Source organism: Theobroma umbraticum, unplaced genomic scaffold, assembly GCF_002168275.2.
Source record: "Theobroma umbraticum cultivar Fairchild unplaced genomic scaffold, ASM216827v3 scaffold_147.0, whole genome shotgun sequence".
Lineage (NCBI taxonomy): Eukaryota > Viridiplantae > Streptophyta > Magnoliopsida > Malvales > Malvaceae > Theobroma > Theobroma umbraticum.
In genome coordinates, this window is record NW_018397259.1 from 1758153 (window position 1) to 1785039 (window position 26887).

Here is a 26887-nt window from a genome sequence, read left to right on the forward strand (position 1 = left end):
GCAGCCTTCATTCACTCATCACTGCCCATTTCTCGTGAAAAAGGCTTACGTGACAAAGTATTCTTTTCTTTTTCAGACCCGCAAATCTCTCTCTCCAAAAACACCTGTACCCAAGCATAGTACATTGTCTCCTGTTTTTCTTTCTCTCTTTGGCTGTACTCTTCTCTCTCTCTCCTTACTGATTACTCATTCTCTTCCCTTCACCCTACTTTTAGCCTTTTGCCTTCTTTGCTTTGTTTTGGTTTCTGCAAAAATCTGATCATCGTCTTTGATCTAGACTAACATGCCCAACTACCCTTCATTTCCTCTTTCAACCCAAGTTCTATGATAATATCCCTTCTCTTTTGTTTCTTTCTTCGTGTTTTGGCTCTCTCTCTCGCTGTAATCATTCCTGGGAATCCTTTCTTTTCCTAAGTCTATGGGGTTGCTTGGTTCTTCTTCACTGCTAGGATTCTGACAATCTTTAATGGATTTTCTTGGAAAAAGTTGATCTTATCTGGGTTTTTATCTCTGGGTAGTCCCATTTTTGTAAACTGTGATGCTTTGATCAATACGGAGGTGGTATCTTTAGCTCCAAGCTCACCTTTTCCTCTCTTTTCTTTCCTTTTTTCGTTCCCCTTTCTTTCCTGCTCTTCTCCTCTTTCTTCCTTCTCTCTTTTCCTTGTCCTTTCCTTTTTTCCTCTTTCTTTTCTTCTTTTTTCCTCTCCTTTTCTTCTACGTCTTCTTTCCCCTTCTTCTCCTCCTTTTCTTTCCCCTACAACCCCCCAATACTACCGACCTCAATACCAAAACTCAAAACATCATTCGATAACACCTCACTCGCTTCAATGCCCTTCCGTTTTCTCCAATCCCAAATCTTCGGGCACGGCTTTTCTTTTCCTCTCCTTCTCATTCTTCCCCTTCCTTTTTTCCCTGCTCTTTACTCCGCCTTCCTTTTCCTTTCTTCTCTTTTCTTACTCTTTTCTTTCCTCTTTTCCTTTTTCCCTTTCTTTCTTTTTTCTTGTCTTCCCTTTCTCCTCCTTTTTCTCTCGTTCCGCCCTTCTCCGCGTGTTTCCTGTTCTCCTTCCTCGTTTCTTTTTTTCCGTCCTTCCTCTCTTTCGTTTCTCTCTGGTCTCCTTTTTCTGTCTGTCTCTCTTTTCTTTTCCTCACCGCTTTTTCACTCCAAAATTTGAGATTTGGAGGCCAAAAAACGGAAGGAAACATTGAAAAGCAAAGTGGGTGTAATCAGGAAGTGATGTTATTGAGATTTTGTATTGAAGAAGAGTCAGTTGTGTAATTATTAAAGATAAGCTAAAATAATGGCATTTCTGTGCTTCTCATTTTTGTTAGTTGGGTTTCTATCAAAATCATTTCTTGTGGATGCTCAGCTCAATGACCAAGCTACATTGTTAGCCATTAACAAAGAGCTGGGTGGTGTAGCAGATTGGGGTGACAACAACACCGAATACTGCAACTGGGAAGGCATTCATTGTGGTTTGAACCATTCCTTTGTTGAAAGACTTGATCTTTCTCGGCGTATGCTTAGAGGTAATGTTACTCTAATCTCCAATCTTAAATCATTGAAGCAGCTTGACCTTTCTTATAATAACTTAAACGGACCGATTCCTTCAGCATTGGGAAATTTGTCAGACCTTGAATATCTTGATTTGTCATTAAATAAGTTTGAAGGTTATATTCCAGTGGAGTTTGGTGGTCTTAGAAACCTTAGATCATTGAACTTGTCCAATAACTTACTTATAGGAGAGATACCTGAAGAACTTCAAGGCCTAGAAAAGTTGCAGGACTTTCATATTTCTAGCAATAGATTGAGTGGTTCTATTCCACATTGGGTAGGCCGTTTGACCAATTTGAGAGTTTTTACAGCCTATGAGAACCAATTAGGCGGTAAGATTCCTGATAATCTAGGCTTGGTTTCTGAACTTAAATTGCTGAACCTTCATTCAAACCAGCTTGATGGGCCAATACCGAAGAGCATTTTTGCCATGGGGAAGCTGGAAGTTTTGGTTCTGACTCAGAACGGACTTACTGGTGATCTTCCTGAATCAATTGGTAACTGCGGAGGCCTTTCTAGCATTCGAATTGGGAATAACAAACTTGTTGGTGTGACTCCCAAGACAGTTGGAAATGTTAGTAGCCTCACATACTTTGAAGCAGATAATAACAATCTGTCTGGTGAAATTGCCTCAGAGTTTGCTCAGTGTACTAATCTTACACTCCTAAATTTAGCCTATAATGGATTTACTGGGATAATTCCTTCTGAGATCGGACAACTTATGAATCTACAAGAGTTGATTCTTTCTGGAAACAGTCTGTTTGGAGATATTCCAAGATCAATTCTTGGGTGCAAGAATCTTAACAAGCTCGATTTAAGCAACAACAGGTTTAATGGTACCATACCAAATGAAATTTGCAATATGACAAGATTGCAGTACTTGCTCTTGGGTCAGAATTCAATCAAAGGGGAAATCCCTCATGAGATTGGAAATTGTGTGAAACTGCTTGAATTGCAGCTTGGGAGCAACTATTTGACTGGAAGTATTCCACCTGATATTGGTCGTATTCGCAACTTGCAGATAGCTTTAAATTTGAGCTTCAATCATCTTCATGGTCAACTGCCTGCAGAATTAGGGAAACTGGACAAGTTGGTTTCTCTGGATGTCTCCAGTAACCAGCTTACTGGTAATATTCCACCAGCATTTAAGGGCATGTTGAGCTTGATTGAGGTTAATTTCTCAAATAATCTGCTTTCTGGCCCTATACCCACATTTGTACCATTCCAGAAGAGTCCAAATTCAAGCTTCCAAGGAAACAAAGGGCTCTGTGGGGATCCATTGAGCTTCTCTTGTGCAAACTCTATTGTTTCTGACCGGGCAAACTACCACCATCGGGTATCTTACAGGATTATACTAGCTGTTATTGGTTCTGGTCTTGCAGTTTTTATATCAGTCACTGTAGTGGTTCTGCTCTTTATGATGAGGGAGAGACAAGAAAAGGCAGCAAAAAGTGCAGGCATTGTAGATGAAGGAACCAGTAGCCGACCAACAATAATAGCTGGGAATGTGTTCGTTGAGAATCTCAGGCAGGCTGTAGATCTTGATGCTGTAATCAAAGCCACTTTAAAGGATTCAAATAAGATCAACAATGGGACTTTCAGCACTGTTTACAAGGCAGTTATGCCTTCTGGATTGGTTTTGTCAGTGAAGAGGCTGAAGTCCATGGACAGAACCATAATTCATCACCAGAACAAGATGATTAGGGAGCTCGAAAGACTAAGCAAGCTCTATCATGATAATCTTGTACGACCTATTGGTTTTGTCATCTATGAAGATGTTGCTCTTCTGTTGCATCAATATTTACCCAATGGAACACTAGCTCAACTTCTTCATGAGTCCTCAAAGCAGTCAGAATATCAGCCTGACTGGCCCAGAAGACTATCTATTGCCATTGGTGTAGCCGAAGGGTTGGCTTTCCTTCATCATGTTGCAGTTATCCACCTTGATATCTCTTCTGGAAATGTACTTTTAGATGCAGACTTAAAGCCATTGGTTGGGGAGATAGAAATATCAAAGCTCTTAGATCCATCCAAAGGTACTGCAAGTATCAGTGCTGTGGCCGGCTCCTTTGGGTATATTCCCCCAGGTAATGAGCATTACCGTATAATATGGTGTAACATTTACTTCCCTGGTTTTGTTCTTGTCCCTGTATAGCTTAATCTTTTTGCTTTCTATTTATTTATATTTCTATATTTTTCATCCAGAATATGCATATACAATGCAAGTCACTGCACCAGGAAATGTCTATAGTTATGGGGTTGTGCTGCTTGAGATCCTCACCACTCGATTACCAGTTGATGAGGATTTTGGTGAGGGAGTAGACTTGGTGAAATGGGTTCATGGTGCTCCAGCAAGAGGTGAAACCCCTGAGCAGATACTTGATGCAAGGCTTAGCACTGTTTCCTTTGGTTGGCGGAGAGAAATGCTTGCAGCTTTGAAGGTGGCGTTACTCTGCACTGACAGCACACCTGCCAAGCGACCGAAAATGAAGAAGGTAGTGGAAATGCTTCAAGAGATAAGGCAAAACTGAACAACAATTATTATCTGGGATCTCTGCATTCTGAACCATATAGTTAGGTTCTGTTGGACGGGAAATCCATATGGGGGCTTGGATTTTCATGTTCCACTCCATTTTGAGAAATTGTCTTAAATATTGGAGAGTGTTCTTGGATTAAAGGTCTGCATGGTTTGGGTTGGAATCCTTAATCAGTAAAAACATTTTGTAATCTAAGTCAGAAGCAGACTGGATGGTTGGTAATTGCGAGGAGGGGCTCAATCCGAAAGAATACCGTGTCATACTGCATAAGATGCCTACAATTGTAATATCAAAGTTTTTGATTTTCAAACTTCTGTTAGATATGGTTTTCTTCTTTAATGAAGTTTCGATCGTACACTAAAATAATCAAATCTAATTTCCCCTTAAGATCTCCTACCGTATCTATTATTTAATTATCCCAGCTATACTATGTAGGCCAAAATGGACTTTTCTGCGTGTGGAATGTTGCACAATGTTGGTTGCTTTTCTCCACTTAATAGCAGACGGCTCAGATGAGATATAGAAAATGGGGGAATGCATTAAGGTGGGAATGGTTTGCCCAGGATATGATCATTGCCAAACTTGAAGTTATACTTTTGGGGCTACTGTTCAACCTTACATCTGCGATCTGTGTTATAGCACATCATAATTTCCTTTTACAATATGAAATGGCAAGTATAAATTTAATCAGTCTACGCTCATGGAAGTCGATGAGAAGTTCAAAAAACAATTCACAAATGTCATAGAAATAGTTTTATGACAATTAACAAAGAATTGTCTGAACTGTCTGGTAGTCCAGCTTATTGAATGAAAGAGGATATGATACTCATCTTTTCCAAACGGCATTGATCTGTGTCCTTAATGTATCAAACTAGTTCCAATCTACACTCACAAGAAAAAGAAAAAAAATTCAAAGCAGATAGCGTGCAGCGACTGCAGTGTTACTAGGTCATCCTGAGGGAAAGGCAAAAGGAGTGCTAAGAAACCAAAATAAAGCATTAAGAAGGATTCTCAGAAAACAAAGAATTAAAAGGAATTGTGCGTTGAAGAAAGAAAGTTGCATTTCTCTACTAATGCTCCGGAGCCAGCTAGCCTAAGTGCAAAAGCAAGAGTATTCGTTGCTTTGCTTTTAGAACCAAAGACAATATTAAAAAAAAATCTGATCCGTAATGAAGCCTAAGCTTCAGGAGTCCAAGATTACTACCATTGCATGGTTTATCCTGTTTGTCAAGCATATACCCTGCACAACAGCCTTGGTTGAAAGTGTTGGAAAATAATACATTTCATAAGATTCAAACATCCTACATTATCAAGATACTTAAAAGGTGAAGACTTTATATATGAAAACACACTATGAGCTCGTTGCAAACAAAGAAAATGTAGTGGGTTCGCGCGCACACAAAAATGTGTCAAACCTTGAGAAATTTCAAATTTTCCCTCCCCGCGAACATACACGTGGGCTATGTCCAAGTGAACTTAGGCATTAATTTTTTTTAAAGTTTTTAGCTTTGATTGAATCATACTAAAACTCTACCTACCTTTTCAAAGTTTATCTGACTCAGTAAATAAGATGACCAGGTTTTTCTCTAACTCCTTGAGTTTTTTTCTCAACTTCCTAATCTGGTTCAACGCACCTTATTTGGTGCAACGTTCACCTTACTCCATGCTTATAAATACAGCCTCACACCTTCACTCTCAATACACACTAAAAAGCTTATCATCTTCTAAGCTTTCTTTGCCTCCTTCCTTCGATAACTAGGTTCTTTCTTTTTGTTCTGTTGTTCATGTTCAACCCTTAATAGTTTGTGTAAACTACCAAGGACGAGTCTGTTGAATCCTGGAAGATAATCGCTACAGTCCTTTTGCACTGAGTTTCATCCTCCGAAAGAGCAAAAATTATCTTTAAGGACAATGATACCACGCCTCAAACTTCCTCTTACTATTTTTACTTATTTTATTTTATATTTTATATTTTTTATAATCACCTCTAACAATCTTAAGGATAATGGATTCCCACGTCAATAATGCTACTGCCACTATTCCTACTGTTGCCTCTACCCCTACTGCCACGACCGCTGTAAATGGTTCCACCATGGCTCCCACTGCATTGACCGTTCCTCCTATGCCTTCGGCTTCATATGCCAAACCATTTCCAGATATTTTTAAATAAAAGTCTTTGATAGCAGAAACTTCAAAAGATGGCAAAAGAGGATTTTTTCAATCCTTGATGTTCATGGGGTGGCTTTTGCGCTAACCGATTCCAAGCCAGATGATGTTAAGATGCTGGAACCATGGATGCACGCGCATAAGGTATGCAGGCATACAATTATTAGCACACTTTCTATTATAAGGAAGCAAAGCAAATATGGGAGTCAATGATTGCTAAATACACTACTGAAGATGTTGGGAAACAGAAGTTTGTGATTGGCATCTTCTATCGCTGGAAAGATGACTGATGATAAGGACATCAAAAGTCAAATCTATAAATACCACAAACTGGTGGATGATTTAAAGACTGAAAAAATCAACTTGTAAGAAGAGTTCGTTACTGGGTTGTTGATTGAGAAGCTATCAGAATCTTAAAATGGATACAAGCAACAACTAAAGCACAAGGAAAAACAATTGTCACTTGCAGATTTGATTGTGCACATCATTATTGAAGACACAACCCGAAGGGAGATAAAGGCCTCCAAAGCTAAGGAAGTTGCAACTAAAGCCAACTTAGTACAAGGTAAAACCCAGCGTCAACAAAGGTACCCCTATAAACCTGATCATAAATCCAAAGCTCTTCATCCCACCTTCAAAAAGAAAGGTAGTTGCTTTGTTTGTGGAAAGCTAGGGCATCGTGCAGCACAATGCAAGAAAAGAGCAAAGGGAAATGACAAACCTGCTAATCCAAGAGTCAACTTGGTCAAAGTAGATGAGTTCGATGATGTAATTGCTGCGATCATTTCACAAGTAAATATGGTGGCTAGTGTGAAGGACTGGGTGGTAGACTTAGGTGTTACTAGGTATATTTGTACAAATAGAAATGCCTTTACCTCCTATACTCAAATAGGGGAAGGAGAAGAGACAATATACCTTGATGATTCTCAAACTGCTCAAGTTCTTGATAAAGGAAAAGTCCTTCTCAAGCTCACATCTGGCAAGACCCTAGCTCTGAATGATGTTATTCATGTTCCCAATATAAGGGCAAACTTGGTATCTGTGGCCTTATTAGGTAAGGTTGAGGTGAAAGTGTTATTTGAATCTGACAAGATCGTGATGACAAAAAATAATGTGTTTATGGGTAAAGGTTATTGCTGCAACTTTTTAAAAACCATTGAGGGATTAACACTTGATTTATTCGTAGTTAATGACATTTATAACATTAGGCATTGCTGCCATAGCATCGGAAGGCATTCTTGACTAATATTTAAAATTCCAAATGAAAGTTTGGTATTCTCTACATTTGAAAGCTTTTTTGATTTAGGATTATGGTTTTGAAGGCAGAAACTCTCTGTTGAAGGAATGGCTAGCTATGCTGCAACCAGACTTTGTTTGACCAACCAGATTATGGTTTTGCTGGTGATATTGCATTTCATTCACCAAGCTTCTTTGCAGAAAAGTTACTACTGCCTCAATCGAGTGTGACTTTGTTTCTTTTTTAAGTATAATTGCTTCAAGTCACATATTTGATAAGCACAGGTTACCGCCTATAGCTAATGAACTTATCTATCATTATGATATTTTTGGTTCATTCTCTTATCCTGCTGCATAGGGAATGCATAGCTCAGGCTTATGGTTTTCTGATATCATTTGACCTTTGTATCAAGTTCCCATGCTTTGTAATATCAGCTTATATTTCTTTATGTTAGGATATTAGTTCATAGTGTGCATTATTGTAGACAATGCAGCAGACTTAGTGGGAGAAGTTGAAGACTTGTTCACTACTCTGCCTATATATACTTGTAGTAGATTGAATCAAATGCAAATGCAATTAAGTTGAGCCATGTTTTATGGTTCTTAGCTTTTGTGTATGTGCTTCAGACAGATTTGATTCTGCCTTTGAGTCTAGGTGCACACTGCCTTTAGCCTTCTGCTGCATCACTTCCAACAGCATTGAGTGAGTGTGTGTGCTGCCATAGGTCCAACATCATCATAGCATCTAACTTTCTTCAAGGCTTGATGTACCTTTAAAGCCCTGACGTAAATCGGTAAAAATTAACATAAAAAATTATAAAAGTGGAAAAAGAATTGTTAAAATATTGATGTAAATATGTGAGATTTAACATAATAAGTCAATTACTTCAAATAAACATAAAAATGTTTTAAGGCTTATAAGTTTTAATTTATGCATTAATAATAGTAAAGATAAAAATAATTACAATAAAAATTAGTAGTTAAAAAGTTTTGACGTAAAATAGTAAGAATTGATGTAAAAATTATAAAAGTGAAAAAAGAATTGTAAAAATAATGATTTAAATGTGTGAAATTTAACACAACAAACTAATTATATCAAATAAACATAACTTTTAGAAAAATTAAACATTTGAGTTTTTATTTTTGAGTTTAAAGAGTTTTACAGTTTACAAATTTTAATTTATGCATGAATAATAGTAAGGATATAAAGACTTATGGCGAAAATTAGTAATTGAAAAGTCTTAATGTAAAGCTATAAGAACTAACGTAAATATTATAAAGATGGAAAAAGGATTGTCAAAGTATTGACGTAAATGTGTGAGATTTAATGTAATAAGTCATTGGTTGGTACATTATCTCCTTGCCTAAAAAGTAGAGCTTGAATCCCCCTTCCCCCAATTATAAAAAAAAAAAGTTTATTATGTCAAATAAACATAATTTTCAAAAAAATTAATTATTTTAATTTTTATTCTCGAATTTAAAGTGTTTTATGGCTTACAATTTTTATGTATAGATGAGTAATAGTAAGCATAAAATAATTATAATATTAATTAATAGTTGAAAAACCTTGAGGTAAAGTGATAAGAATTAACATCAAATATTATAAAAGTATAAAAAAATCAAAATATTGAAATAAATGTGTAAGATTTGACGTAACAAGTCAATTATGTAAAATAAACATAATTTTTGAAAAAATTAAATATTTAAATTGTTATTCTCGAGTTTAAAGTGTTTTACGGCTTACAAATTTTAATCTATGCATGAATAATAGTATAAAAAAAAGAAATTATAGTAAACATTAGTAGTTGAAAAACCTTGACATAAAGTAGTAAAAATTAACATAAAATACTATCAAAGTGGAACAAATATTCTCAAAATATTAATGTAAATATGTGAGATTTAACGTAATAAGTTAATTATGTCAAATAAACATAATTTTTGAAAAAATTAAAAATTTAAATTTTTATTATTGAATTTAAAGTATTTTATGACTTACAAATTTTAATATATGGATGAGTAATGGTAAAAATAAAATAATTATAGTATTAATTAGTAGTTGAAAAACATTTCTGGTAAAGTGATAAGAATTAACCTAATATATTATAAAGGTGAAAAAATTGTCAAAATATTAATGTAAATGTATAAAATTTAACACAATAAGTCAATTATTTTAAATAAATATAATTTTTGAAAAAATTAAACTTTTAAATTATTATTTTCGTGTTTAAGTATTTTATGGTTTATAAATTTTAATCTAAGCATGAATAATAGTAAAGATAAAAATAATTATAGTGAAAATTATTAATTGAGAAACTTTGACATAAAGTAATAAAAATTATAAAGACGGAACAAGAGTTGTCAAAATATTAACGTAAATATGTAAAATTTAATATAATAAATTAATTATATAAAATAAACATAATTTTTAAAAATTAAATATTTTAATTTTTATTCTTAAGTTTAAAGTTTTTTACGGCTTATAAGTTTTAATTTATGAATGAATAATAGTAAAGATAAAAATAATTATTGTGAAAGTTAATAGTTAAAAAACTTTAATATAAAGCAGTAAGAATTATTTAAAAAATTATAAAGGTGAAATAGATGTTGTTAAAATATTGACGTAAGCGTGTAAGATTTAACATAATAAGTCATAATAATAATAATAATTTTAAGTGAATTAAATTAGATAGATATAATGTTAGTATTAAAAATAATAATATTCTTATATTTTGAAGTAAAAAATAAAATAAAAATAAAAATTAAATAACATTTAAAATAAAGTAAGTTAATTTAAAAATTATCTATATTATTCATATAAAATAAACAAGTTTAAAAATTATTCATTTTGTTTAGCTGTTAACTTATTAAATAGATTTTTTATTATTTTTAAAAAAATTATTTTAATTAATTTTGCAGTAGAGTTAGCCTAGAATTAGATTCCAGAATTTGCGCAATTAAACTATCCATAAAAAATTCTTATACAAAAAACTATAAAAAAAGCCCTGTTCTCCTCTTTGGCGCGCACCCACGCAGCAACCTCTTTAAGGTTCTTGCCTTCCTCAGTTCACATTCTTCTTCTCCGTCTTCCTCTTTCCCTGACGACTCGTTTTTTTTGTCTTTTTTTTTCTCAATTTTCCCCATCACACTCGTCTTCCTCTCTCTGAGCTTTACATTTGGTCTGGTTCCTCTCTCACATTTTTCCTTGATTGCTTTTAAGAAATCGCTGCTTTCGAAGGTGAAACCATAATTACCATTTTTTTGTTTAATTTTTACTTTTAGGGTTAGGTTGGGGTTTATGATTTTTTAGAGCTTTTGATTATTCCATGAAAACATGTGACAAAAAAAAGAAATTAGTGTTCTATAATTCTTTTAACTCAAAAGTTCAGATTCGATCTTTTAATTATGGATTAAAAAAAAATTCACTAAACCTTTTAATTTGGGGAAAAAAAGTTCAAACTGGGGACTCGTTTTGAGAGAAGGTGCAGTAAGATTGCTTATTTACCAATTTTTCGTAATGATAAAAATTCGTAATTAAACACTATTGGCGCATAAAATTCTTATAATTGGAGGTTTTCTTTTTCTGTATTATAATTTTTACACCTCTCATTTCAGGAATCGAGTTTTAAATTTTCAAGTTGTTAGAATCTCAAGTCTTAATCTTTTGGGTTGTTCTAATAGGACTGTCAGTAATTTTCAATTTTGTCCAATTTTATTTTTATTTTCATTAAAATGGAATATTCCTTTGATTATTTTTTTTGCAGGATAATTATAGGAATTGATCAATGTGTCTAGAGCGAGAAAGATCAAACACCCAAAATTCATTTCAGTATGTTGGTGATCAATATCTTGACAAGCAAAAGCTTGCTTCTCCTATAAAATTTGCTGTTGATAAGTTCCAACTGATCCCTGAGTTTTTGAAGGTACATTCTTTTAAGATGTTTCTAATAGTAGTTGAACCTCATTTAACATGATTATGATGATTTCTTTTTAATTGTTTTTCAATGCGGAGATTTAGATAAGAGGATTGGTGAAGCAACACTTGGATTCGTTTAATTACTTTGTAAATACTGGTATAAAGAAGATAGTGCAAGCCAATCATCAGATTGTATCAGGGGTCGATCCAAGTATTTATGTCAGGTAAAAGTGTTTTGTGTGGTTTTTTTTTTGGGTGTCTTTTTTTTCCTTCTTTGTGTGAATACTTATCTACTTGATTATATTTAGCTAATCATTTGAAAATTTGAAGTTAAAAGGGAAAAAAGAACTCTTAACACTTCAAAATAACTAATTAACATGGTTAGTATTAGTATTTTTGCTTTTCAAAAAAAAAAAAAGGTTAGTATTTTTGTATATAAGATGATTGATCTTGAATAGCTCCATTAAATATAATCACAAACATTTCAAAATAACTAAATAATGTGGTTAGCATTTTTCTATATAGGATGGTCTATCTTAAAGAGCTCCATTTAATGCAACCACTTTGAATCTCCAAATACAATATCAACAGCAAATAAAGCTGTTTTCTAATCTTTGGGTCAGCTACATTAAGCATGTACAGAGCAGTGCGGAATATGATCCGTGTATGGTGGGAAATGACTCTATTTGTTCTTCTTTTCTTGCACTTTGAGATTCAAAGTGGTTATCTGGAATGAGTCCTTGTGCTTTAAAAAGATAAAACTTGTCAAAAAAAAAAAAAGGAAAATCAGGAATGAGTCCATTTAAGATAAGTCATCTTACATACAAAATGCTTATCATGTAAGTTTAGTTATTTGGGGTTACTTTTTTGTCCAATTTACATAATAAGATGGTGTTTGATGATATCTGTCATTCTTTGTCCTTGTTTTATGTGGGTATTTTATCTCTCTTTCTCACAGAGACACACAATAAACATGCATCTTTTAGATATAATTGAATTATGCTTTATTGCAGGTTTAAGGATGTCAGAATAGGTAAACCTTCCATGGTGGTTAATGCAATTATGCAAAAACTTAATCCCCATGAATGCCGGTTATCTAACATGACGTAAGTGTGCATTTATTTTTCTTAAGAGTTTAAGACTTAATAATATTTTTCACCCTGGTTTAGGTTTTAGGTTTAACGGTTTTTTGTTTGATCTTAGAGCTTCTTTGACTTAGTTTTCTTTTTGCTCAATCAAATGTGGTATATTATTAAGTATCACAGAGTTAATACAATACCTTGGAAAAGCCAAAGGTGTGGTAAAAAAAACAGTAATCCAACTAGGTTTTGTCCATACAAAAGCACCTAATGAAACCAGATTGTTACACTAGATAACACCCACACATAATGGCGCAATTCACAGCTCATAAAACAACATTTAACCACAAACAGAAAACAATGCCTAACAACATCATACAGGACAACGTTTAACCATTAAACAACACCAAACATAGTAGACAATATCCTCCGGAAATATAAAGCAACATCACACTCACTAGTAAGCAATATAGCAACCCCTTGAGAGTCATCAGGAACAGAGCAAACATGCAAGACAACATCAACTAGAGATTCACCGAGGACAGAGCATACTTGTAAATAATACAACTCAAAGGGCAATTTAATTTCCCTTTTTCTTCTGATCAAACCCCATTTTCCTTTCTTTCCTTTTCCTACCTCTCTCACTTGACAAGTCAAGATGGAGGAGAGGTCATGTAAATTACAAATCAAGAGGAAGCGGGAAGTTTGGAAATTGTGGCCACCTGGGCCATATAAAGCTCCTCCTTGCAGTAAATATTCCAGAAGACCAACAAATACCTTCTCTAGCCTAGGTCACAAAACAAAGGCATTTGGGTCACACAGTATTAATGTAGCATATCCCTTACCCCACCATTAGATCAGAGCCTTTTTTCAGTCTAGAATCATGTCATGAACACAGCATGATAAGACATGCCTCAACACCCACAAGAAGAAACTTGAAGTAAACCATATATTTGATTTTTTAATATTTAAACAGTTACGTGCTATATTTATTGAATTTCATCATCTTTGTTGGTTTTTATTGTTTTAATGTGTTGTGTAATGTCAATTTTAGATATGCTGCACCAATATTGGTCGATATAGAGTACATCCACGAAAGTCATGGTCAAAAAACTAGAATGGTAAAGGTAATGCAAAGGATTTTCTTTCGTTGTCTTTTGGTATGTGATTGGAGGTGGATGGTTGGTAGACAATGGACATTTTGGATATAATATGAGCTTTGGTCTTGCAGAATGATTTTATTATTGGACGAATGCCTATCATGTTGCGGAGTAGTTGCTGCGTGTTATATGGAAAAGATGAAACTGAGCTAGCAAGACTTGGTTTGTTTGCTTAAAGTTGAAATAGTGGGCTGATTGTTTTCTTGTTAATTATTGTTAATGAATTTGTAATCTTTTGTAAATATTATTTTTTGTTATCTCCCCTTTTCTTTTTGTTTGACTTCAGGTGAGTGCCCCCTTGATCCTGGAGGGTATTTTATTATCAAAGGAACAGAAAAGGTGATTTTGACTGCTAAAATTTTTGCTCCTTGGCATCAATTAGCATATCATCCCACAATTTGAACAAAAGAAATTTTTTGTTGCTTTCATTTTTACTTTCTTTTCACCATCATATAATAATGCTTTCATGCTCTCCAGGTGATTTTAATACAAGAACAACTTTCAAAGAATAGAATGATTATTGATACAGACAAAAAGGGGATGTGAGTTTTTTTTTATTTAATTTTAATACATCTTTTCCTATATATATTACTATCTGATTTTCTCCAGTTATTTGTTTGTCGTTTGCTTGTCATCTGTCATCTTAGATGTTTTGTTTAGTTTGTTGCTAAAGGCTCATTTCATTTGTTTGTAATTATACAAGGTTTATGTTAGTATTACAAACTGAAGATATGGCTCTGCAAACTACTGCAAAAAGAAAAATTTATCCAAAAATGAAGTTCAAGTATGTGCCTAATTTTCTTGTTTTATTATGTGATGGTCTAAGAACATTTCATGAGAAGATTTGACTAATATGCAAGTGTGATCATTGAGGTTTTTTTTTTTTTTAAATTTTATTTTATAAATATATAGCTTTAACAGAGGTGACACATCTTTTTAATGGCTTCATAATTAACAATATTCATTGGAAACAATTTATGATTCATAAGCACATGAGTACTTATCTTTTTTATGTTTAGATACGTAATTGTTCTCAATTGGAATTACTTGTATAAAAAAGTTAATATTACCAATTGAAATTTTTATTTGTAATTTTTATTTCAATTGAGTTAATAAATGTTATTGTTATTTAATAGTCATGTGCTAAAATCTAATGCCTTTTAAAAACCATTGTATTATCATAAACCGGAATATACTTTGATAGGTCTTTCTCTACAATGATTAGTCTTTGGATAAGAGGAATGATTGTGGATGCGCACTTAGGGAGTGAATGCAATTTAATTGAGCAGTAGTTTGGTGGGGGTATAACGTGTGAATGTGACCCTTTTGTGTGTAAAACACGATCCACATCCTTTTTTACACGGTTTTGCATGCAATTTATACTTCTGGAAGTATTTTGACTTTTGAGTTTGTGATGTAAAAACAGATGCTGCACTAGTACTAAGAAGTTAATTTATATAAAAGGTGGTTTTGGAAGTGAATAAATTTGTTATGAATTTTTTGTATGTTTCTTTGTGCCAACTTTTTCTTGCAAGTAGTATGTCTGATTCCTTTCATATTATACATACAATTTTCATCAGCTCCCTTTGCAGAGTAGTTGATCTTTTTAGAAAGATAAGATAAAACCTTATTAGATATTTGGGAATATTTCAAGGATTGTTTGAAGGCATGCAGACATTATTGAGCCCCATGGCTAACTTATGAAATGCCTTTGGACTTTACAGTAATCATAAAAGGCAGTTTAATTCTTCAACAACTGATTGCACAAGTTTTTGGAATATTAGATTATGTGAAAACACAGATTAAAGAGGATTCTTCTTTTCTATCTAAGATTTTATGATTTTGATGCTTGTAGTGAATGCCTTAATTGAGTTTATGAATATGTCTCAAAGTAATACAGATTATGTAGTAAATGTGAACACTGTACAACTTGTGGTGCTTACATTCTTATATCATATATAAAGCTATTCATTTTTGTATTGTTATCACTAAGTTGAGTACTTAGAGATTTAGTCATATTTCTCCAGTTGATATGTTTTGCTTACATGTTTGTTATTTTAATTGCTGCTCCATTGGAAGGGTGTCTAGTTTTATTAATTTTATATCACCTTTTAAAATTCTTCCAATTTGTAGTGTTGGTGGTTATGTTTCCTTCATTTATATTTATGAAACTTTTCTTTCTTTATTCTGTCTTCAGTATAAATGCATCTGTGACAAGCAGCACAGAGATAATAAAAAGCAAAACAGTTATTCAAATGGAGAAAGGGAAGATATATTTATATCTCAATCAATTTGTGAAAAAGGTCTTTTTCTTGCACCATCTGTCTTTTCCTTATTCAGTTTTTCATGTATATTTTTTCCTCTTCTATGACTTGTTGGCTGGGATTTATTTCTGTTTGTTTTCTACAGGTTCCAATTATGGTAGTCATGAAAGCAATGGGGCTGGAGTGTGATCAGGAGGTTGTGCAGATGGTTGGAAGAGATCCTCTATTGAGTGCCATGCTTTTACCTTCTATTGAGGTAATTTATGTGGTCAAGAATTCAAAGGATCATAAACTTTGTCTTCAAAGAAAGAATATAAAAGACTTTAGTTATAGATTGCTTGATTACTTGGGAATGAAACATGAGATTTCACTTATTGATCATGCTTCATGGGACTTAGTGTTAAGTGGTTGGTAAATATCTTGTGCATAATATAATTGTGGCTGAGATGAATATGGAAAATATATTTTTTTTATTGGTAAAAGGTGAGGTAGCAGCAAATGCATATTTGTTGATGGGAAGGTGTCATTATTTCCATGGCTAATGAGGTTGAAATTATGGTGATTCTCTAATCTCTAAATACAACTGCTTATCTTGGTTTTCCAGGTTTTTTTTTTGATATCTTCATTTAATTCTATCCTTTCATCCATGCAGCCTGAAGCCCTTTATCCAAAATGCAATCCCAAAAAATCTCTTGTTTTTTAAAGCTATGTTCAACATGAGCCATCTAGGTGCTTTCACACAACTTGTTCTGCATCATCATGACTAGTCATAGTTTTCAAAATTTAGGATACTTGAACTTAGCCAATATAATACATATGGGGATGGGCACGTCTTGGTTTCCTATTCTTAGATCTTATTTTCTTTGGTCTCTAAACAATGGATGCAAGGATCTCCAGTATTGTTGTTGTTGTTGTTGTTGTTATGGCACTTAACCTACTGAAAAACATGAAAATATGTTACTAACTGTTGTTTATCATTTGAGTTAAAGCTTCTAAATCAGAGAATGCAGAGAATCAGTCCATGCAGGATGTGTTGGTTTCTACACATGGGTATAACTACCCATGTCTTCTCTTTCTCTTTCATTGGTCTGTCTGTTCAATGTTTGAAACTTTCATCAAACAAGATATTGTTTTCTCTGTATACAATTCTTGCTTCCTTATCAGACATAGTTTGCATGGCTGCTTCGTTGCCATTGTTATTGTGGTCTTTTTGCAGTTTTTGACTTAGATTTTAGACTAGTATAGTATCTTGTCAAATTGGCACTGGTATTTTAGTTTTAACTCCCGATGCTTTCTAATATTGAATACATTTGAAATCATGTGGTTGGATGTTGTAATTTTGAAGTTAGTTTCTTGACACTTTGTGGAGACGTGGCCTTTGACTTTGCAGATTGGAAAAAAGCATTTGACATAGACTGCTGTTACTACTTTGAACTAAGGGTTACTTGAATTTATTTGGGTATTGGATGTCACTTTAAAAAAAAAAAAAATCAATTTTAGTGGTATTGCATTCGTAGGAATGAAATGTGCTTTTTTGTTTATTCTTTTCAGTTGTTTCCTTATTTGGCATCTTGATTTTTAACTAACTCAGTGTTCTTTCCTTAGATTAGTTATTGTACACAAAGTGCTCATAAAACAAACATTTTCATATTTTGTCTACGCTTTTATAGTACCCTGTTTGACAACTTTCCGAACTGTTTCAAATTTGAACTATTTCTAATTTAAATCATATAAATCGTTTCAAAATCAACTTTTAAATTTTCATGCAGTTGATGTTTGATAATATCAAAGTTTGAACTATATGAAACTCCAATTAGTTTGAAACCTTTTATTCAAGATTTGATACTGAACTAGTTCAAATTAGAACTGCTTACGAGGGTTGCAAAACAGGCCCATGAAGTGTTCTGTTATTTATTTGCTAAGCATTGGCACCGTAGTTGCTTCTCTCACATAAATTGTGCAATTTGGGCTGTTACCTCATCTTTTTTTCGTTCTTTTTACCCAAGACTCTAACCTAACTTTTATGGTAGTATTCTAATTATTGTAGCACTATGGTTTTATTTCAGGAATGTGTAAGTTATGGTATATATACCCAACAGCAAGCTTTGGAGTATCTTGACAGACAGGTGCAGTGCTTTTGCCAACATTTTACTCAGTGGTTTCATTAATTTTACCATAAATGATCAAACCAGCTGCTTGATCTGGGAATTTTCTGGAACATTACTACAATACTGATTGATTGGGCTGACTACTAAAAGAAATTATTTGTAATGGGAATGGTGGAAGCTGATGTTAACCGACATGCAAAGTGATCTACTTACTGGCCTTCTAACTTATATTATTTGTAAGCATATAAAGTAAAAACAATAAATAAAACTATAAGACTCAAAGTATGTCTCAAATTTGTGAAAAAAGAAATCCAAGATAGTTGAGTTTGGGGTATCTTGAGCATATACATATAGAGGGCCTTGCCACTTATTGCCAATTGGTTTTGGGTTGGATGGTTATCATGGTTTCAGAGACAATTTTGTTTTTGTTCTTGTTGCTTGTTGCTCTTTTACGTGTTTGTCCACATGGTAGGCCCGTGTGTTTCAAGTTTGTTAGTACTAGGCCTACACGTGAGGTGGAGTGTTAAGTGGTATCCCACATCAGTTAAGTCTTGGGTTTCCTATGGTCTTATTTTCAAGTTGGGTTTCTCTACCTATTGTTAATTGGTTCTAGGTTGGATGCACGTCTTAAAACATTTAACACTATGCCACTCAAGTTATGCTATAACACATGGTTTTTTTTGGACTTTTCTAAAATGTTTTCTTTTGTGTTTTGGCATTAGCTACAACCTTTTCATTGTTTAATGGGCATTTGGACCTTTTTAGTGGCTAAACTCTGGGCCGGTTTTCTATCTTTGTGGTTGAGCTATTTGTTGAATTTTTGGCACATTTAAGTTTTTCTACAAAAGGATCCTTGGATTGTAATATCAGTCTTAGATTTATAATGGCAATTGAAGAAACCACCAACTGTTACAGGCAATAGAAGCCCAAGATTCCACAGTCATTGCTGGTGTTTTGCACTTTAACTTCAGATAACCGACTTAATAGCAATTCCTTTGATTTGGTAGTTTCTTATTTGCATGAGTGGATATGCTTCACATATTTTAGAGTACTTCTAGATTTTGGATAAATTTTTGTCTGGAAGGAAAACTTCATATTTATTTTTGAGGTTTATCAGGTGCTTCAATCCATTGAATCTGCTTTGTGCTTGTTTGTTGCTTTTTTGTCCAAGTAATTTTTTGTACTCCAATCCTAAGTAAGCAGTGTATTTGTAGATACTGTTATTATACTTTTGAGTATTATTCCTTAATGAGTATTATACCCTTAGAAATTTGGTTCATTTTTCATGCCCATTGCTTCCTATTGCAGGTGAAAAGAACCATATATTATAGTCCATCTGAAAAGGTTTTCTTTTCTTTTTCCCTTTTTCTTTATATAAATTTGTCTGCTATGAACATCTATTTTTGCTTTTGATGATAATTAGAATCCAAATTTCTTGATATTGTTTATAGGAGGGCAGAGCTTTGGCCATTCTCCGTGATGTCTTTCTTGCTAATGTTCCTGTAAGTTGTGTTTCAGCATTTAAAATTATGGGAAAATTTTGCCAATGATGTTCATGATTTCTCCTATGTTAGGTGCATTCCAATAATTTTCGCCCGAAATGTTTGTATGTTGCTGTGATGTTGAGACGGATGATGGAAGCATTGGTAAATAAGGATGCAATGGATGACAGGGTAATTGGTTCAACTTTATATAAATGTACTTTCACTTTCTTTCTGTCAAATGTTAATATATCACAAAGGAATTTGACCTCATTGTAAGGTTGGAGCAATTGAAAATCTCATCAAGTGCTTTGCTAGAGAATAATAGGGCTGAGTGTGGGAGTTCTGATTGTGGTGGCCACTCACTTTCCACTAACAATTCTTAAGCTTGACAAAATTACTTTTTCAATCAAATGTACCTACTGTCCAAATCTTCAATATTGCTCAGTCATGTAATCTAGGCACCATTCTGGTATGAAAAAGGTGTTTGACATGGCTGCAACATTTTGAGCATGGCTTTTTGCATGACAGACAGGACCACTTGATTAAAAAAAAAAATCAATGATAGATCTTGGGACTTGAAACAGTTGGGGACTGTAAATTAATAAAAAAGGATGAGAGTGAAATTTATGGGAGGTTAATGAAATACATAAAGAAGAAGAACAGAAGGGAGATGAGGATGAGAGTGAAATTGTGGAAGGAAGAAGACAAAGAGAGAGGGGGGAAGTAGAGTTACAGATAAATGCTCATTGAAAAATTGAAGTCAAATGACCTTTCAGTTAATTACGATAATTCTTGGAACATATTAAGCAATGTAGTGAATCAAACTCTTTAGCGTTTGACAAAATCATCTATACTTACATATAATGCTTTTGATTTTGTTTGATGTCATGAGTCAAGTGACATCAACTCAGTTAGTGAAATGAATTGATAAATCACCATTTACTTTCATTTTTTTTGAAAAGAAAATTTCTATTTTTATAATCACCATTTTTTTTATAAAAAGAGAATTTCTATTTTTTTAAATCACCATTTTATTTCACCCATGTAGCGAGTGTGCAAAATCTAGTAGATTAATTTTATTGTATAATAATTAGAATTTTCTTTTTAATGTATACACTAATAATTTTAACAATTAGTGCCTGGGCTCAGTTCAATCAGGCAAGCACCTTTTGTGCACTGTGTCTTGGGTGATATAGGGGTCTCTGTGCACTTCAAGCCGCAAGCTGCACAAAGAAAAAACTGAAGGAACGCAAGGAATCAATAAACCTAGATACTTGGCAAAGTTATTTATTTGGGAAAATTAATTATAATGACTCATTGCTATAGATATATATCTGTATCTTACTTTTGGATCCTTTTTAGCTGACAAGTCTAATAATTGGAGAATGTGTGCCAAACAATAGGACACATCAAAATGCCAGACATTCATATCCAAGTTTGGATGACTTCTTTTGATTAGAAGCTTGCCAAGTGTCTTTATCCATATAGGCTTAGACTTCTCTCTTTGGAAACTAGACCCTTTTTTTGTAGTAGTTAGTTGGTTTTGATGCTTTAACCCCTTTTTTCCCATGTCTACATGCACAAGATTAAGCAGGCTGGCTGATGCCTTAGACAACCAAGTATGTACTCAGTAGAACATCTGGAGGCATGGAAGTTGATTAATATTGTTTATGTTGATAGTATGCATAGACTTCTTAATGTTGGGTGCTGCTCTATGTAGATGTAAATAAATGATGTTTCTATGTTTAATAGGATTATTTGGGGAACAAGCGTTTTGAGTTGTCAGGCCAATTAATTTCTCTGCTTTTTGAGGTTTGTTCAAGATTTTACAACTACCTCAAAATATTTTTACGTCCTCAGTAAATGGGTCACGATAATTCTGTCTCCTCTGTGGTTTTTTTGTTGTAGGACTTGTTCAAGACTATGATTGGTGAGGTTAAGAGACGGATGGACATTATCCTATCTAAGCCTGCAAGATCTAGCTCATTGGACCCTTCTCTTGTAAGTGCTGGATTTCTATTCATGTGCAACTGTTCTTCTGAATGCTTCAGGAATTTAATTAGGCTTATGTATGTATGTTAACATAAATGCATACAATTGACCCTCTGATAAGTGATATTCAGCAGTTTCATGCTTCTTGTGTTTTTTAGTGACACTTTATCTAATGTTAACAATTAAATAGTTCCTATAGTTGGTAATTATAATTTAATATATACATATGTGATTTACTAGATTAGATTATGTACACTATAGTTTATATGTCACCTAAGACTCAAGATTATTTTTAGTTTAACAATAAGTAGCTAGGTATTAAGTCTCCGCAAGAAGAGCCAAGGTTAGACACATAACATACCGTCATCTCTTAATAGATAAGAGAAAATCTGAGTAAGTTTATGTTGGGGATTTATTTAATTTTTTCTCATAGTGGTGAACATATACATTGTGATTTATTTTTGTTTTTGGTAATTACGATATATCACTGATGAAAAATAACAAATTATAATGAGAGTTATGCAATGATAAAAGGAACCTTATGGCTTTCTTCATGACTTTAAGAGTATGACTTGAAAAGGAAAATCAAAGGTTCTTGTTTCATTTTCTTTTATGTCCTTTTGAAAGTAATTGACTGTTCTATCTAATTTTATCTCTTCTCTTCCTTCCTTTCAATTGCATTCTTATTTCTTTTATAATCTCTAAAATTATTTATAGGATCTAGTCAAACAAAAAAATAAAGTGTAATTTGAAAAATAAACCGAGCTTGCCAAGATATTTTAAAAAAAGTTAAATTGTTTATACATCAATCGTGGCTGTTGAACCAAAGATATTTTCCACAGACAAGAAAATTAAAATGGAACTTGTTTCAATATTGGTGGAAAGGGTCTTTCATAAAAACAAATGGTTATGGTCTTTCATAAAAACAAATGGTTATACTTGTGCCATTCAAGAAATAATTGCAATTTACCAGTGCTGTAAATCACTTTGACATCTGGTGCTGGGTAAGAAACTATAATTTTTCACAGCCCCCTTTTCTAGGATCTGCTTCTGTTTGTTGCAAAATGTGTTGGAAGACTTCACTGATTGAATACAGATATGAATTTAATGCACTTTGCTATGTTGGTAATTTATTCATTAAATGTTTGTTTTCAATAGGTTGTGGGACTTATATAGCTAATGAATTTAGCTTTTATCATGGGTAATTCATTATATTATTCTATATGTTTTTTGCCCCTTTTCTAATAATCTTTTTCATGGATTTAGCTTTTATTGTGTGCAATTCTGTAAGTTATACTTTGGAAGTTCTTTTATTAGATATGGAAGTTTTAGTTATCTTATCTTCATCAATCATTGTAAGTTCTATTGTAAATGAAAGAAGATCTATTGTATATGAAAAAGTTGAGCTTTTCTCATTTTGATTGTATACCTTTTATTTGCTATTCATATGTGCGTACATCATACATGTAAGCTAGGATGTAAATTACTTGTAATTTCATACATAGTTAGCCCCACAAGAAAAGTTTGTGGCCTAGTACTACACTGTAGTGTTTTATCTCTTTCATGTCTGGTAAATTTCTAGTGATGGAGTAGTTGGAATCTTTTGATCAAATGGGGTCTTACTGAATTTAATTTTTTGTAATATTTATTGGTTGGTTGGACCTAGATTTGAAATAGATATAACTCCTTAGTGAGTGGAGACAAGGTGATTTCAACTTATAGAATGCCGTTCCTTGGCTTTGATCTAGAAGGTTGTGTTGTGCTTGATCTTCATTGTTTATGCCATTTTGTTGATAAAGTTTCTTACTGCACCATGCTACTTTTCTGCCGCTGTTCCGAAAGAACCTGCCCCAAGCATGAGGGAGTGATATGTTATAGCTTTAAGTTTAGTGGTAGAATTTGCGAAACCTAGGGTTCTGGATGCAATCCATCACTTTCTTTATATAGAGTTCTTATCCTTGTCAACTTGAAGTAATTAATGAAAGCAATCATATATTTTGTCACATTAGAAAGGCCATTTGCATTTTTTCCTCATCATTTCATATTTTGTCATCTATACTGGCTTTTTGCAACTGATTTTATGCTCCCTAGTCTTCTATAAAAACTATTAGAGCAAGTCATCATGAACATGAGGCTTAGCTAGTTGTTTTATGCATTCGTTTTCCCATGTAATGGGCGTAAGTCTTTCATTTGTCCAGTTCAAATTGGCCATTTTGTTAATCTGTTTGAGTAGGTTGTCATAAACATAAGAAGTTTCCATCAAATGAAGCATGCAGCTCCCACTCTGCTAATAAAAGACATAAGGAAGTTCTTTTAAATGGAAGGAAGTCCCACCCTTATGTTAAAAGTCAAACAAGGTTTTAACTAAGAAAGACATGGGAGTGGATGGCTAATCTTTTTGTGTATGTTATCAGAAGATTTTCATGGGAAAATGAAATTGCTTATTAGATTATATAGTTAAATGAAAGATTGGTGCTCTTAAACCATTGACATAGAACCTTTATTCTAATTGACATTTATTTTAATCCAGATTTTTGGTTTTGATTGGATCTATTCTTTTAGTCTTATATTTCATATAAAGCTTCTTAGTTCTTCTATATTGATTTGTTCTTTTTGTTGGTAATTTATAGATTTTAAGACTTGTTGATATTATTACTGTTGGGCTAGAAAGGACCCTTTCTACAGGCAATTTTGACATTAAGCGGTTCAAAATGCACAGGAAAGGCATGACACAGGTTTATTTTACATCTTCTCTATCTGTGTTTTACTTTCTTTTGTACGTATTCTTTCAGTTTTCTTGGTGGTATGACATACCGGTGGAAAATCCTTAACTTCCAGGTGCTAGCCAGGCTATCTTTTATAGGGACCTTGGGCCACATGACAAAAATATCATCTCAATTTGAGAAATCTAGGAAAGTTAGTGGACCTAGGGCATTGCAACCGAGCCAGGTGACAGTGATTTCTTAGTACTGCATTTGATTTGCTTTCTGATTTGAATTATTGTTAGGTGGTTACTTAAGCCCTTTGAGCTGTGCTTTTGATTTTAATTTTCCTCTTTTTTTCTTCAATACTTTGTCCCAGTGGGGAGTGATTTGCCCTAGTGATACTCCAGAAGGTGAAGCTTGTGGACTGGTGAAAAACTTGGCTCTAACAACTCATGTCACAACTGATGAGGAGGAGGGTCCATTGATTTCTCTGGTACATCTTTATTCACCTAAAATTTCTTTTGCTGTAATGTTGAAAGTGCATTTGATGTAGTAATCTTAAGGTGATGGTAGTTCAAGGTAATATGCATGTGTGCACTATATAGGTTAATGTATGTCTCAGTGAACAATCTGCAAATAAATAGCAGATGAAGTTAATTCTTTATCTGTTCAGTTGCATGTGCTTGTAATTGTTATTTGTCTGACAAAAATGTTAAACACGCTTTAGTGGTTTATAATATAGATATTTGCAGATAATTGTGTCCATATGAATTAAATGTAATTATCTATGTACAAAATGTCCTTCAATCTTAGTTGTTAGATGGGATAGAAATGATATAATTAGGACTTGGTCTTTACAAGGTAACATTAGATTATTATGCATATTGTGTCAATTACGTATGTGGGCATGCATGAAGCAATTGCACCTGCATGCAATATGCTCAAATACATGTTTATGTGTCTTGCATATGAATTTGTATTAACCTATTCATGTGATCCCTGTTCTTTGCAACAAATTGTCCAGATATCATGTTAACTAAGCACTAAGAAGTACATAAGTCCTAGAATTTTTTACAAGTAGCCTTGTTACTGTTTATTTAGTTCCATTTATTTTGTGAGATTTTTTTTAGTGTTTATGTTTGTTGACATTCCTTCTATAGTACTGATCAGCATTCTTAGAGTTGATTCTTGCTACTGGAATCTAGCATGAAAAATTTAACCATAATCAGATTAATACCTTGAGCTTTATTCTGTAATAAATTGAATCTTGAATTTTGTTGCTTCAAGATATGTATGTACATCTTTATTATTTATGAGCATGCAATTTCTGCTGTAACAGTGCTATAGTTTGGGAGTTGAAGACTTGGAATTAATATCAGGAGAAGATCTTCATGCACAAAATTCGTTTCTAATTATATTAAACGGGCTGATTCTTGGCAAGCATAGAAGACCGCAGGTGTTGACAATGCTCTGTTGCATTCTGCTGAAGAAACGTATATATGGTAATTCTATTTTCACTTTCTCAATAATCCTTCTCCTTTTGTAGCAATTTGCTGGTGATATTAGAAAGCTGCGTAGAGCTGGCAAAGTTGGTGAGTTTGTAAGTGTCTTTATAAATGAGAAGCAGGTAAAATCTTTTTTTCCCTTGGCTATCATATTTTTCACTGTAGTTCTTCATGCCTCAGATGTCATACTATTTTCAATTTTTTATGCAACTTTACATTAATAATTACCCTGTCTAAAATCATAAACATTGATCATTTGTGCAAAATTGACATCTCCTTTAAAGAATCTGATTGTGAGGATGATTGAAGGACATTTGATGCCTGATGCCATGAAATGTACTCGATATGGTTAACCTGATGATGATGATTGAAAAATCAAATCTCATGATAGACCTAATTGCCAGTGTGTTTGCTTGAACTAATATTTTTGAAAAAAATTGTTTTGCTGGACCGTAATTTCTTTTGTGAATGTCTAATGGTTCTCATGTTGCTTTAGTTTTGAAACTTGTAACCATTTTTCTTGTCTAATATACAAATGATGGAATGTTGCAAAATAGTTTTATTATATTGAGAATCACGCATCATTAATTTGACTTTGGAAAGTGATATAATACCCTAAAGAAGTCCTTTATAGGAAGGGCTCAAGTGGTTTTAGGTAGTCAAAGCCCAGTTTATCCTAAAGCTGTATCAATGTAACAAATTGTACATCTATTGAATCCTTATTAGCTTAGTACCTATCACTAATAGGCACCCCTATGCTTCCTTGGGAACTACTTTTACATTCCCTGTTTATTCTTCCTAATTGGAACTGCAATAAGATAGAGACTGAGGAGCCTTTTTGCCATCTTGCCCTAAATTAAATGATGAACTCTTTCTATATCTCAAAATATTACTTGATCTTTCCTTTACTAGATGTCTCGATTTGTTAGTGTTCTATCAAATATAATATAAACTTTTGCATAAAATTTCTATTATATCCTTTAGTAAACAATAAGTTACCAGTGCGACAGGCAATGGTTATTATTGTTGGGCACAAACATGTAAAATCATCAAAGTAAACACACTTTTCTTAAACTTTTTGCTTTTCAAATATGAACGAATAAATGGAGAAACGGGAAGTAATATGAGTGAAATGGCAAATATATTCCATGCAGCATGGGTGAGCTACGATTAACTCGTGCCTGCC

General features: G+C 33.3%; 2 protein-coding genes across 3 annotated transcripts in view; both read left to right on the top strand.

Annotated features, from left to right (window-relative positions):
• Nucleotides 1-1297: 1297 nt before the first annotated feature.
• LOC110415699 (Leucine-rich repeat protein kinase family protein) lies at nt 1298-4476 on the top strand. 2 transcript variants are annotated; one of them, XM_021427393.2, is made up of 2 exons: nt 1298-3639; nt 3758-4476. In XM_021427393.2, exons 1-2 carry the CDS (start codon nt 1299-1301, stop codon nt 4081-4083), a joined length of 2667 nt encoding a protein of 888 aa, XP_021283068.1. In that variant the 5' UTR covers nt 1298; the 3' UTR covers nt 4084-4476. The 2 variants fall into 2 exon arrangements, with proteins under 2 accessions (XP_021283068.1, XP_089639611.1); XM_089783485.1 differs by having other exon boundaries at nt 1298-3634; nt 3754-4015.
• A 6014-nt stretch (nt 4477-10490) lies between these two features.
• NRPC2 (nuclear RNA polymerase C2) overlaps nt 10491-26887 on the top strand; it is a 30086-nt gene continuing 13689 nt past the window's right edge. The window contains exons 1-21 of the mRNA XM_021427824.2: nt 10491-10726; nt 11253-11411; nt 11507-11628; nt 12418-12510; nt 13538-13610; nt 13715-13805; nt 13930-13982; nt 14121-14185; nt 15841-15946; nt 16053-16163; nt 17974-18033; nt 19324-19359; nt 19467-19517; nt 19590-19688; nt 21252-21311; nt 21408-21500; nt 24122-24226; nt 24330-24440; nt 24573-24689; nt 25536-25652; nt 25743-25823. Coding sequence (XP_021283499.1) covers nt 11274-11411; nt 11507-11628; nt 12418-12510; nt 13538-13610; nt 13715-13805; nt 13930-13982; nt 14121-14185; nt 15841-15946; nt 16053-16163; nt 17974-18033; nt 19324-19359; nt 19467-19517; nt 19590-19688; nt 21252-21311; nt 21408-21500; nt 24122-24226; nt 24330-24440; nt 24573-24689; nt 25536-25652; nt 25743-25823 — 1782 coding nt within the window. The 5' untranslated portion in view covers nt 10491-10726; nt 11253-11273. The remainder of the gene's footprint in view (nt 10727-11252; nt 11412-11506; nt 11629-12417; nt 12511-13537; nt 13611-13714; nt 13806-13929; nt 13983-14120; nt 14186-15840; nt 15947-16052; nt 16164-17973; nt 18034-19323; nt 19360-19466; nt 19518-19589; nt 19689-21251; nt 21312-21407; nt 21501-24121; nt 24227-24329; nt 24441-24572; nt 24690-25535; nt 25653-25742; nt 25824-26887) is intronic.